Here is a 15,000-nt window from a genome sequence, read left to right as displayed (position 1 = left end):
AAAATCATGATTTCAGTTTTTTTCTCTCATTATACACAGTGTGCTGCAGGATCTGTTTTATGTGGTGCACACATACCACATAGATGTATTCTCTCATATCTAGGCCCAAATGTACCACTCACAGTTTATCAGAGTGAGCTGAGCTCTTGGCGTAGATCTACGGTTTGGACACTCACCATAAAGCCGTAGATCTACGGGACGGACCCTGAAAGGGTTAACACCCCTCCTTCAGAGTGCAGGCACTGTACTTCCCATCTCCAGGACTCAAGTCCGGCCTGCCGGTTTCCCTGAATCCCTTCATAAATGTTACTTTGCTCACACTCCAACAGCACGTCAAGTATTAAAAACCATTTGTCTCCATTCACTCCTATCAAACACGCTCACGCATGCCTGCTGGAAGTCCAAGCCCCTCGCACACAAAACCTCCTTTACCCCCTCCCTCCAACCTTTCCTAGGCCGACCCCTACCCCGCCTTCCTTCCACTACAGACTTATACACTCTTGAAGTCATTCTGTTTCGCTCCATTCTCTCTACATGTCCGAACCACGTCAACAACCCTTCCTCAGCCCTCTGGACAACAGTTTTGGTAATCCCACACCTCCTCCTAACTTCCACACTACGAATTCTCTGCATTATATTCACACCACACATTGCCCTCAGACATGACATCTCCACTGCCTCCAGCCTTCTCCTCGCTGCAACATTCATCACCCACTCTTCACACCCATATAAGAGCGTTGGTAAAACTATACTCTCATACATTCCCCTCTTTGCCTCCCTTCACTAAATATTACCTTGCTCACACTCCAACAGATCGTCAGGTCCCAAGTACCATTCGTCTCCATTCACTCCTATCTAACACGCTCATGCACGCTTGCTGGAAGTCCAAGCCCCTTTCCCACAAAACCTCCTTTACCCCCTCTCTCCAACCCATTCGAGGACGACCCCTACCCCGCCTTCCTTCCCCTATAAATTTATATGCTTTCCATGTCATTCTACTTTGATCCATTCTCTCTAAATGACCAGACCACCTCAACAACCCCTTTTCTGCCCGCTGACTAATGCTTTTATTAGCTCCACACATTTTCCTAATTTCCACACTCCGAATTTTCTGCATAATATTTACACCACACATTGCCCTTAAACAGGACATCTCCACTGCCTCCAACCGTCTCCTCGCTGCTGCATTTACCACCCAAGCTTCACACCCATATAAGAGTGTTGGTACTACTATACTTTCATACATTCCCTTCTTTGCCTCCATAGATAACGTTTTTTTGACTCCACATATACCTCAACGCACCACTCACCTTTTTTCCCTCATCAATTCTATGATTAACCTCATCCTTCATAAATCCATCCGCCGACACGTCAACTCCCAAGTATCTGAAAACATTCACTTCTTCCATACTCCTCCTCCCCAATTTGATATCCAATTTTTCTTTATCTAAATCATTTGACACCCTCATCACCTTACTCTTTTCTATGTTCACTTTCAACTTTCTACCTTTACACACATTCCCAAACTCATCCACTAACCTTTGCAATTTTTCTTTAGAATCTCCCATAAGCACAGTATCATCAACGAAAAGTAAGTGTGTCATTTCCCATTTTGAATTTGATTCCCCAAAATTTAATCCCACCCCTCTCCCGAACACCCTAGCATTTACTTCCTTTACAACCCCATCTATGAATATATAAACCTTCCCCTCTTTCATACATTTATTAAACAAAAGTACCAACCACTCCAACACTATATCCCCCCCTGCTTTTAACATTTCTGTCATGATCCCATCAGTTCCAGCTGCTTTACCCCCTTTCATTTTACGTAATGCCTCACGTACCTCCCCCACACTTACATTCTGCTCTTCTTCACTCCTAAAAGATGGTATACCTCCCTGACCAGTGCATGAAATTACTGCCTCTGTTTCTTCCTTAACATTTAAAAGTTCCTCAAAATATTCTCGCCATCTACCCACTACCTCCCTCTCCCCATCTACTAACTCCCCTACTCTGTTTTTAACTGACAAATCCATACTTTCCCTAGGCTTTCTTAACTTGTTTAACTCGCTCCAAAATTTTTTCTTATTTTCATTAAAATTTCTTGACAGTGCCTCTCCCACTCTATCATCTGCTCTCCTTTTGCACTCTCTCACCACTCTCTTTACCTTTCTTTTCCTCTCCATATACTCTGCTCTTCATATAACACTTCTGCTTTGTAAAAACCTCTCATAAGCTACGTTTTTCTCTTTTATCACACCCTTTACTTCATCATTCCACCAATCACTCGTCTTTCCTCCTGCCCCCACCCTCCTATAACCACAAAACTTCTGCCCCACATTCTAATACTGCATTTTTAAAACTATTCCAACCCTCTTCAACCCCCCCCCCCACTACTCATCTTTGCACTAGCCCACCTTTCTGCCAATAGTCGCTTATATCTCACCCGAACTTCCTCCTCCCTTAGTTTATACACTTTCACCTCCCTCTTACTTGTTGTTGCCACCTTCCTCTTTTCCCATCTACCTCTTGCTTTAACTGTAGCTACAACTAAATAATGATCCGATATATCAGTTGCCCCTCTATAAACATGTACATCCTGGAGCCTACCCATCAGCCTTTTATCCACCAATACATAATCTAATAAACTACTTTCATTACCTGCTACATCATACCTTGTATATTTATTTATCCTCTTTTTCATAAAATATGTATTACTTATTACCAAATCTCTTTCTACACATAGCTCAATTAAAGGCTCCCCATTTACATTTACCCCTGGCACCCCAAATTTACCTACTACTCCCTCCATAACATTTTTACCCACTTTAGCATTGAAATCCCCAACCACCATTACTCTCACACTTGATTCAAAACTCCCCATGCATTTACTCAACATTTCCCAAAATCTCTCTCTCTCCTCTACACTTCTCTCTTCTCCAGGTGCATACACGCTTATTATAACCCACTTTTCACATCGAATCTTTATTTTACTCCACATAATCCTTGAATAAATACATTTATAGTCCCTCTTTTCCTGCCATAGCTTATCCTTCAACATTATTGCTACTCCTTCTTTAGCTCTAACTCTATTTGAAACCCCTGACCTAATTCCATTTATTCCTCTCCACTGAAACTCTCCCACCCCCTTCAGCTTTGTTTCACTTAAAGCCAGGACATCCAGCTTCTTCTCATTCATAACATCCACAATCATCTCTTTCTTATCATCTGCACAACATCCACGCATATTCAGGCTTCCCACTTTGACAATTTTCTTCTTCTTATTCTTTTTAGTAATCTTTACAGGAAAAGGGGTTACTAGCCCATTGTTCCCGGCATTTTAGTTGACTTTTACAACACGCATGGCTTACGGAGGAAAGATTCTTATTCCACTTCCCCATGGATATAAAAGGAAAAGTAATAAGACCAAGAACTATTAAGATAAAATCAAAGAAAACTCAGATGAGTGTGTATAAATAAATGTGTACATGTATGTGTAGTGTGACCTAAGTGTAAGTAGAAGTAGCAAGACATACCTGTAATCTTGCATATTTATGAGACAGACAAAAGACATCAGCAATCCTACCATCATGTAAAACAATCACAGGCTTTCGTTTTACTCACTTGGCAGGACGGTAGTACCTCCCTGGGTGGTTGCTGTCTATCAACCTACTACCTACAAGATATTGTAATTAAAAGATCAAAACACAATTCACAATCACAAGCTTGTAGCAAAGACGTTGGACTGGACACACATGAAGTACGAATGGTGGGCTGGTGTCGGGGGGTGGCTGGGGACAGCAGGTCTTGCCAGCTGATCCATAACAAGGCGGCCGCTGGATGAAAGGGGAATTTTTTTTTACTTCCCGCAAACTGAACCATGTTAAATTAATTTTACGTTGTGTTACATGAAATTGTGCCACAATTCTTCAGTCGTGCTATACCCAGAGAGTGCCAAATAAACTCATGACAAATGACAGTCTACTGTACAGTATACTGTGTAAACATTTAAAAAATACCAGACATGTCATAAATGGTACAAAAGTGACATTAAAACAATATCAAAGATGGTTATCACAAACCCACTACCATTATAGTATGCTCCTCACTTAGTGACAGATTCGCTTTCCAACATGGTCTTGGCTTAGGATCTCCGTCATTAAGTGAAGAGAGGTTATATTCTGTTAATTACAGTATACAGTACACATTTCAAAATATACTAAAAAAAAATTTATAAATGGTGCAGAGTTGACATTAAAACAATATCAAAGATGGTTGACACAAACCCGCTACCTTGCTTAGTGACGAATTCTTTTACTGATGTGGTCTTAGGAACGGAACTCCATCGTTAAGTGAGGAGAGGCTGTACTAAGTTTGTTCTCCACTTTAAAAGATGTTTATAGTCATTATAAAATCTTACCATTTTGATTTTTGTTTATAGTATTTGAATACTTTTGATAAAATTAATTATTTGAAGAAATTTTAAGAAATATAAGAAATTGTTTGTTAGATAATTGTATGTATAATATATGACTGTGTAAGACTGTAATATCCTAATGTAGAATGCCTCATCCAGTATTTGATATTATTGAGGTTTTCAAGGATGTATATCTTTTTCATTTCAGGCTATATTTGATGGAGTGGGTGAACACAGTAATCAGCGAGACCGTCCACATTCTATGCACATTCAGGCATCTAGAGTCATTCTCTCTAATGTGCGGCCAGCTGACCCAACTTTGCCTGGGTCTCTGATGTCTCTGGCAACTACCCTTGAAGCAGCACAGCAGGGAGAGCTCTTCTTTGCATCAACTTTTCCAGCATCATCTACTGACTTCCAACCCATATGTCATAAGTTTGTCAAGCATGTAATGGGTAAGTGTTAATAATAGAATGTGTAGATATCCTCTCCATGGAAAAGTGGAACAGAATTCTTCCTCTGTAAGCCATGTGTGTCGTAAGAGGCGACTAAAATGCCAGGAGCAAGGGGCTAGTAACCCCTTCTCCTGTATACATTACTAGAGTTAAAAAGAGAAACTTTTGTTTTTCTCTTTGGGCCACTCAGCTTCAGTGGGATATGGCCAGTTTGTTGAAAGAAAGAAGTGTAGATATCCTCAGTACTGAGTTGTGTGGGTCACAATTTTTCTAATTTCTGCTTTATATGGTTTGCAGTTTCCAAGCCATAACTTAAGAATATATCCTTGTCAGCCTGAAACTTTCAGGGATTGTGTATCATAGTAAAACAACACTTAGGATCAGTATTAGTCAGTGTCGCTCCTTATTTACTGTTTACAGAATAAAATTATTGTGAAGTAGCTGGTGGAATACATTAAAGGAAGAATTGGTATAAAATACCAACAAGATGAAAGTTAAGATACATGTGCAACATCTGGTTATCTTTATTGTAGACGTTCTGCCATCCAGTAGCTTTATCAATACACTGGATGGCGGAACGTCTACAATGAAGATAACCAGATGTTGCACGTGTATCTTAACTTTTATCTTGTCAGTATTTTATACCTTTCTTGCACAACTTGTCAGACACTGCAACATCATGGAATCTTGGTTCAGAGGACATCTACAAGACCTTCACGTCTACTACAACTAACCCATTCCTTTGGGTAGGACCTACTTCCACTGGGGAATCCCACCTACCAGTGACTATGCCCTCGTCTGTTACACTTCCCTATTCACTGACACCTACATAAACACCAGTCTCCTTGCCTTTGCTCCAGAATCTCTACCTCCATGGTGCTCTCAACACCAACTCCAAGGCTAAGGGACTGATTACCTCATCTTTTGTATATAGTTCTACTGTCTTCTAATTATGTCCTAGAATCTGTATTGATAAAGCCACTGGATGGCGGAACGTCTACAATAACGATAACCAGATGTTGCACATGTGTCTTAACTTTCATCTTGTCGATATTTTATACCTTTCTTGCACATAGATGGATTAAGCAAAATGTCTATATTAACGTTTTATACACATTTAACGCGCCTCACAGTGATTATTATTGTGTTATTATTATCATTATTAATATGGCATCTTCAAGACCAATAACACACTCTTAGTGATTTTAATGTGTACCTACACGCCAACACAGGCACAAGATGTGGAGTTTAACCCTTTGGGGGTTTTGGACGTACTAGTACGTCTTACGACCCAGGGTTTTTGACGTACTAGTACGCCTAAATTCTAGCGCCCTCAAATCTAGTGAGAGAAAGCTGGTAGGCCTACATATGAAAGAATGGGTCTATGTGGTCAGTGTGCGCAGTATAAAAAAAATCATGCAGCACACAGTGCATAATGAGAAAAAAAAAACTTTGACCGTGTTTTTGGATTAAAACAGCGGCTTTGCACTGCATTTTCGTATGGTATTTATTGTTGTATTCTAGTTTTCTTGGTCTCATTTTATAGAATGGAAGACATATTACAGAAATTGAGATGATTTTGACTGGTTTTACAACGAAAAGTACCTTGAAATTGAGCTCAAAGTAGCAGAAATGTTCAATTTTTACCCAAGTTCAAAAGTAAACAAATCATGCCAAGCGTCCAATACACATCAACTGGTGAGTCTAATATTCTTTCACAAGTGCGCTGATATTATTTATACCATTACACTAATGCAGTAGTCTGCATAACAGTAAATCTTATTTTTTTGTAAGAATAAAAATTCAAAGTGGAAAGCCAAAGAAATATAAGAGGGGCCTGGGGATGTGACTAACGAACAGAGAACTTGTTATTTTAGTGCCAGGAATGTCTTTCTTGTTTATTCTGGACCCTATTCAGAAATTGGCATCTTTTGAAATTTGTGTGAAATTGGCAAAATTGCTAAAATTTTGTACTCATTCGATAGAAAAGATGGAGTTTTAACGAAATAGTTATGATTTTTGTCGACTAGTACACTGGAATTGGCCGAAAATAGGGCTCAAAGTGGGCAAAATCGCCAATGCATAAACATCATCGAGACTGCTAACTTCGCGAGAGCATAATTTCGTAAGTTTTGCATCAAATTTCATACTTTTGGTGTCATTATGATCGGGAAAAGATTCTCTATCTTTTCATAAGAAAAAATATTTTTTTTTTTTTTTTGAAATTTGGCCGACCCTGAGAACAAGTCTCAGAGGACCTGTCGACCCCCAAAGGGTTAAAGCAGTTATGTTCATATTTTATTCATTCTAGAATGTATATCAGGTTTTTATGGTATTTATTTTGTTTATTATGTCATATTAGATGAATTGTGATAGATAAATAAGTTGTAGAGCTGATATTAGCGTCATACTGAAGATGTGACGACTCTGCTTTGTGTGCAATACCTGTTGGTTCACGAGTAGCTCTCTGAGACAGACAAGCAGACAGAAAGACAGACGCACGGGTAGACAGAAGGACACACACAGGAAGACATAAAGACAGATAAGCAGACAGATCTAGACAGACAGACAGGTATTCAGGCAGACAGATACAGACAGATTTATGTGCAACAGTGAAAACAAATATAGTTCGAGAATAAGAGCCTTTCTTGCCTTCTTGCCACAATCTCCAGTGCAAGATTCAGACTTCCTCTTAGGGGCCATGGTGAAATTTACTGTCCAGTTAGTACAGTTAACCCTTTGAGGGTTTTCGTCGTACTAGTACGTCTTACGCGTAGGGGTTTTTGACGTACTAGTACTCATAAATTCTAGCGGCCTCAAATCTAGTGGGAGAAAGCTGGTAGGCCTTCATATGAAAGAATCGGTCTATGTGGTCAGTGTGCACAGTCTAAAAAAAATACTGCAGCACACAGTGCATAATGAGAAAAAAAAAACTTTGACCATTTTTTTGAATAAATCAGCGACTTTGCAGTGTATTTTCGTAAGGTATTTATTGTTGTATTCTAGTTTTCTTGGTCTCATTTTATAGAATGGAAGACATATTACAGAAAGAGAGATGATTTTGACTGGTTTTACAAAGAAAGGTGCCTTGAAATTGAGCTCAAAGTAGCAGAAATGTTCGATTTTTACCAAACTTCAAAAGTAAACAAATCGTGCCAAGCGTGCAATACACGTCAACTGGTGAGTCTAATATTCTTTCACAAGTGCACCAATAATATTTATACCATTTTTTACACTAATGCAGTAGTCTGCATAACAGTAAATCTTATATTTTTTGTGAAAATAAAAATTCAAAGTGGAAAGCAAAAGAATATAAGAGGGGCCTTGAGACGTGAATAATGACTAGAGGAAGTGTCATTTTAGTGCCAGGAATGTCTTTCTTGTTTATTCTGGACCCTATTCGGAAATTGGCATCTTTTGAAATTTGTGTGAAATTGGTAAAATTGCTAAATTCTGACCACTGTACTGGATAGTTGAATTTCATAAATGAGTGGTTTCTTGCACCCATTCGATAGAAAAAATGGAGTTCTAGCGAAATATTCATGTTTTTTGTCGACTAGTACAGTGAAATTGGCCGAAAATGGGGCTCAAAGTGGGCAAAATCGCCGATACGTAAACATCGCCGAGACCGCTAACTTTGCGAGAGCATAATTCCGTAAGTTTTCTATCAAATTTCAAACTTTTGGTGTCTTTATGATCGGGAAAAGATTCTCTATCTTTTCATAAGAAAAAATAATTTTTTTTTTTTTTAAATTTGGCCGACCCTGAGAACGAGTTTCGGAGAGGGCCTGTCGACCCTCAAAGGGTTAATACAGTATGATGCTGCTGATAGGGCAGGGCAACTCAAATCGATGCTGCCTGCATGGCACATTGCCGCCGCGAGTATTGTCAAATACTGTACAGTGGTATGCGTCAGCCTGCCCAGCCCAGCTGCCTGATGCACGATCATAAGTCAAGTGGATGTATGTCGAGCAGGTCGCAAGTCGGATGGTAGGTATACTTGCAATATCTGCCACATTGCTCCCTTATCCACTCTATCATATGCCTTTTCATATTTTTCATATTTTTGTAGGTGTTAGGCACTCATGAGATGGGAATATTACTTTTAGGGAATATTTTAAGTAACAAGAAAATTGACTAATGGTGATAATATACGGTATAGACAGGATCAACAAGTACACAATAATATACAGCAGACATTCATAATTCACGTTGTTTACATTCAGAGAACTGCATCACCAGCGATTTATGCTACTTATGGTCTAAAAAGTACACAGGTAAAATAAGGTTGTGTTCCTTAGACATCAGAAAAAAAAAAGTAGCATAATTCTTCAAAAAACAATAATTTTTTCTATCTAATTTTGTCAGTCAAACTGCTCTGTAAAATATCTGAACTGTAGTGAGATTCAGACAGTTAAAAGAAAGAGTACATGTAGTTAAAAAATGATAACATTAATGCTGTACATTATTTCTTAACCTCAAGTCTAGTTCAGGACACTTGACATCTTGGAGTGAAGATGGTGGTTGCGACCCTTCCAGGCCAAGGTTGTAGGCTGGGTATCTTGTGATGGTGGTGCAAGTTCATCAGTTGATTGTTGCTGTGGAGTGCTCATGGCCTTTGACATATTTCACTGGTTTCTCTTACCCTGCAGTTCTTCATACAGCAGATAAGGCCCAAGTGCATGCTCTAAAGCATTCTATGCTCTGCATAACTATGGGATTTTCCATGTGATTGATGTAATGCCATCCAACTTTGTACAAATGATGTATCATGTGGAAATAAATACTGATTGATTGTCACCACAAATGCTTTAGTCCATGGTGCTGTATAGTCCTTGTGGCTTAGCGCTTCTTTTTGATTATAATAATAATAATTTAGTCCGTGGTCAACCCCTCCCCCTCCTTCATCAGTGCCATGGTTCACCTCTTGTTTTATAGGCCCATCTGCGACAGATCCTCTCCCAAACATCTGAATGCATTTACTGCCTCTATACTCCAGTTTGATAAAATCTTTCCATGCCTAGATTTTTAGTTACTCATCACCTTGTTCTTTCATATTTTGACATCTTATCCTTAAATTGTTTTTAGCTTATTGATAATGGAATTGATATATATAAGTTTTAAAAATAATTATTCGTCACCTGTTAAATATTCTGTGTAGCATTTCTCTTTAACATGAATTTTGTTACCTTTCATATGATAATAGATTTATTTAGTATTTCAAGTTTTTCTTTATTGCAGGTGAAGATAATGTAAGAAGTGCTCCTGTGATAGAAAGCTCTTTGTATGAAGCCATCTCCAGCATGAAGCGTGATGCACTCTGGATGCAGGCAAGAGACATCCTCTTTATACATTGTGAACCAATCTGGGTGGATTTTTTTGGGGTACCAGCAGCACGCAACAGGCCTGTTCCTTTTGTGGATGCTTTCCCTTTGTCTCTATGGATCTACATCAAACCAAAATCTAGTCTTTCTGTTGATTCAAGGAAATCAAGTGTAGGGTCATGTGAAGAAAAAGACTTAAGACCTCATAGGCATTTGTTAAAAAACTTTTATGGTGACAATTCCAATCGAGACAGTAGTGGGGAAGATGTAAGAGAGCCCTCCAGTGGTCTGGGGGACAAGGGAGATGGTAGCCGACCAGAAGCTGCCACACACATGCTTGCTCACACGCCAAGTCTAGTCAGTGCCCAGCTTAATCATTACCAGTACCTGTTTCTTATGCGACAGTTAGATGTTATCACAGAGCTCACATCTTACCTGACTCATGATACACTCAACATTTTGACTCATCCTAATATGGCAGGTGTAGCCTTAGCTCAGGACAATCTTGGGGACACTTTAGTGATCTCTGTCGTGGTGCCTCAGGTGGATGTGTCGTTATTGATGCCACCTCCACATCCCAGTAAAGATTTTATTGCTGGAGACATGGAGAGTTTTCTTCCTGATTCGTCATCCACGGCAGATCTCCACGATTTAGGTTCTCCAAGTTGTGAAATAAGAAACTCTGCTTCTGAACACAGTATAGTCCAGAAGGCAAATGAAATTGATGCTTGCTCTATTGCCAGTGACATCACAAAGTCCTACAGTGTCGACCAGCTAATTTCACCACAAACAATGCCAATATCTACCTCCATCTCCAGGCAGCCATCTAACACTGCTAATGGCAACATAAGTCAACCTCTGGTTAGTCAAGACTCTCCGGTCAACACAGGTAAGCAACAATCCCCATCTGCTGCTGTAAAACATACCGCTAACAGACAGCTGTCAAGTAGCTTGACCAACCTGCCCCATAGTTTACGAAGCAGCCAGATTCTCGACACTAGCGTTTCCCATATCAATGGCCCAATGATGCAATTAAATCTTCAAGGTAATCTTAATGCAGGCTTCACTTCTGTACGTAAAGGCCTTACTAGTGGTTTTACCAATTTAATGTCCACCCTTGAGTCAGCAGTGAAAACTAGTCCAGAAGACATGAGTGACACTGTTTCAGTTCGTAGTGACCTGAGTTCTGACAGCGACAACTTCATCTTGGTCAACATAGACTCAGAACGTACGGACAGCGGTCTAGGGGAAATGGATGCTCTTTTTCGTGTTGAAAACAAACCCCCTCCATCATCTGTAGAGCTGGCATCAGAAGTGTTTGAAGAACCAACTCCTAGTGAAATATCTGATGTCACCAGCTCCTTCAGAAGAAAAGATTCAGTAAGTGAGGAAACTTTGAATAATTGGCTCTGTTTTATTTTGTAGGTAATGCATTAGAAAACTTAGCTGCATTTCTGTAGTAAGTTAAGCTTCAGATCAAGTCCATAGATTTAATGGTTGTATATTTTGTACTTTTAATATGTACGTATTGCTGTTCCGTAACTCAGTACTGGACGAGTTTTTATGCTTGCATAACAATAGAGGATATTTATCCTATTGTCTTAACGTGTGAACTTATATTTTATCCTGCATTTGAGACCACACATTACAATATAACACTTACCATTTATAATATTTCTCTATTAATTAAAAGTGAATTTACAGAAATTCGGAAATTATAGAAATTAGCCAATACCTGTAGTTATTGATTTCTGCTGGAGTCCCACTTTTATGGATTGCTGTAATCCTCATTGTTTAGTGCTCCTCCAGAATGTAATAATAATAATAAATAGTATGTAATCATTGTTAGTTTAAGTATGGTTGGTAAAGTTTTGGTTCCAAGGTCTTTTTTTATATTATGATCATGCTGTCTACCAGGAGGCCTGGTTTGGGACTGGGTCATTCATGAGGGCATTGACCCTTAGAACACTTTCCTGGTAGGTAGTCTCCAGGTTGGTTGGTAGACACCACCCACCTAGGAAGGTACTATCACTTTTATCATATAAATGTAAAACTGAAGCCTGTTCAGTATTTTGCACTCTGGTGCTCTGTCTCTTGAAGATGAAAGATGACTGCTAAATCTTATCAACTTTTTTCTGTACTTACATTCATAACACACTTGCCTTTATTTTCCTGCATGTTTCCTAATAGGTATTAGTCTTGTAATATCTCCTTTCCAATTTAGGATGCCTGGTGTAAGACTGAACTGTGAAGGGTGATCATTCTTGGAACTATTAACAGTTGTCCTTACAGGTTCACTGGAGTTATGTTCTTAATACATGTCACTGGTAAAGGACTCTTACAGGACCCAGGAGAGACAGGAGGAGCTGAAAGCGATCAGTGAAATTGAAAGAAATTCGAAATATTTCTTTTCATATGCCAAAAACAAGGCAAATACCACATCTAGTATTGGGCCCCTGCTCAGATAGGATGGGACTTACACAGATGACAACAAAGAAATGAGTGAGATACTGAAATCTCAATATGACTCCATGTTTAGCGAACACTAATCAGTCTGAAGATCGACAGTCCAAATGATTTTTTCGTGAATGAGCCTCAAAACTCCATCAGTGTATACCAGATTTCTGACATTACCCCAACTCTGATAGACTTTGAGAAAGCCATTGACAACATGCCCATGCATTCAGCCCCAGGCCCAGGCCCAGACTCGTGGAACTCTATGTTTAATAAGAACTGCAAGAAACCCATTTTGCGTGCCCTAAGTATACTATGGAGAAGAAGCTTAGACATTGGTGAAATGCCACAGTCACTTAAAACAGCGCATATAGCCCCACTCAATAAAGGTTGCAGCAAATCGTTAGCTAAGAACTATAGACCAATAGCTCTAATGTCCTACATCATAAAAATCTTTGAAAGAGTGCTAAGCACTATTGCAAACTACTTGGGTTCCCAAAAACTGCACAGTCCAAGGCAACGTGGGTTCAGAGCAGGTCGCTCCTGCCTCTTGCAACTACTGGATCACTATGATATAGTCTTGGATGCACTGGAAGAAAAACAGAATGCAGATGTAATATACAAAAGCCTTCAACAAGCGTGATCGTGGCATAATAGCACACCAAATACGTGCTAAAGGAATAACTGGCAAAGTGGGGAGATGGATCTTCAACTTTCTAACTGATCAAACACAGAGTAGTGGCCAACAGAGTTATATCGGAAGCTGCCATAGTGAAAAAGCTCAGTTCCACAAGGCACAGTACTCACCCTCATCCTGTTCCTCATCCTCATATCAGACAGAGATGTAATCCACAGCACCGTGTCATCCTTTCCAGGTGATACTAGGATCTGCATGAAACTGTCATCTATTGAGGACAGAGTTAACCTCCAAGAAGGTATAAACCAGGTTTTCCAATGGGCAACGGAAAACAATATGATCACTGAAGACAAATTCTAACTACTTTATGGAAAACTGGAGATGATAACTAGAATTGAGTATACCACAAATTCTGATCATACAATAGAGCAGGAAAAATAATGTGAGGGACCTGGGAGTGGTAATGTCTAAGGATCTCACTTTCAAGGATCACAACAGTGTCATGATCACCTGCAAAGAAAATGATAGGATGGATAATGAGAATGTTCAAAACGAGATGCCAAATCACTTGTTATCTCTAGGCTGGAATATTGCTGCACATTAACATCTCCGTTCAAAGTAGGTGAAATTGCAGATCTAGAGAATGTACAGAGAACCTTTACTGCACATGTAAATTCTATCAAATACCTCAACTACTGGGAATGCTTGGAAGCACTTGACTTGTACTCACTGGAATGCAGGCGAGAGACATATATCATAATCTACACCTGGAAAATTCTAGAAGGTTTGGTCCCGAATCTGGTAGGCGATGCAAAGTACCCCCAATGAGAAGTAGGGGGTACCATTGGTTCACTAAGAGAAAACACCAAAAAAGTGTCTGGGGCCCAAGACTGTTCAACAGCCTCCCACCAGCCATAAGGGGAATTACCAATAGGCCCCTGGCTGCCTTCAAGAGGGAGCTAGACAGATACTTAGTGACAGATCAGCTGGGCTGTGGTTCGTATGTTGGACTACGTGCAGCCAGCAGTAACAGCCTGGTTGATCAGGCCCTGATCCACTGGGAGGCCTGGTCATGGACCGGGCCACTGGGGCATTGATCCCCAGAATACCCTCCAGGTAAATATACTGACAAGTATGACAATAGGACTCGATATTAGTTTTATAACATTTACTTAGAAGACGTTTAATCCACCAGGGACTTCATCATTTCATAAAGTTATACAAATACACAGCATATACAAATTGTAGTGTTGCAATACAATCGCAAACAGGCGATCTTAACAATGCAGAATAAGCCACATGAGGATGAAAATCTTTAGCTCTAGATCCTTTGCACTTTTGTGCATCATCAGGAGCTATGCACTGTTGCAAGACAGCAACAGATAGGTGGGGAAATTTTCTGAGGCAAGGCATAAGGTATCACTGGCAGCTTTGCTGCCATTGATGTTGCAGCAAGGAGTCGTCTGTAGGCAGTGGAGATGTCATGTCTGAGGGCAATGTCTGATGTAAACTTTGTGCAGAGAATTCATAGTTTATAGATTAGGAGGAGGTGTGGAGTTATTAAAAATATTATTCAGAGGGCTGAGGAGGGGTTGTTGAGGTGGCTTGGTTATCTAGAGAGGATGAAGCAAAATAGGATGACATGGAGGGTGTATAAATATGTTGTGGAAGGGAAGCAGGGTAGTGGTCATCCTAGGAAACTACTGCAGGACC

The 15,000-nt window shown here is 39.8% G+C and overlaps 1 protein-coding gene across 1 annotated transcript in view; it reads left to right on the top strand.

Moving 5' to 3' along the window:
* Positions 1-15,000, top strand: part of LOC128688472 (bridge-like lipid transfer protein family member 3B) — a 272,927-nt gene that overhangs the window by 160,568 nt on the left and 97,359 nt on the right. Inside the window, exons 14-16 of the mRNA XM_070084750.1 lie at positions 4,626-4,872; positions 10,114-11,617; positions 12,750-13,263. Of these exons, the coding sequence (XP_069940851.1) occupies positions 4,626-4,872; positions 10,114-11,617; positions 12,750-13,263 (2,265 nt within the window). The remainder of the gene's footprint in view (positions 1-4,625; positions 4,873-10,113; positions 11,618-12,749; positions 13,264-15,000) is intronic.

Source organism: Cherax quadricarinatus, chromosome 13 (genome assembly GCF_038502225.1).
Source record: "Cherax quadricarinatus isolate ZL_2023a chromosome 13, ASM3850222v1, whole genome shotgun sequence".
Taxonomy (NCBI): Eukaryota; Metazoa; Arthropoda; class Malacostraca; order Decapoda; family Parastacidae; genus Cherax; species Cherax quadricarinatus.
This window is presented reverse-complemented; position numbering and strand designations above follow the sequence as displayed.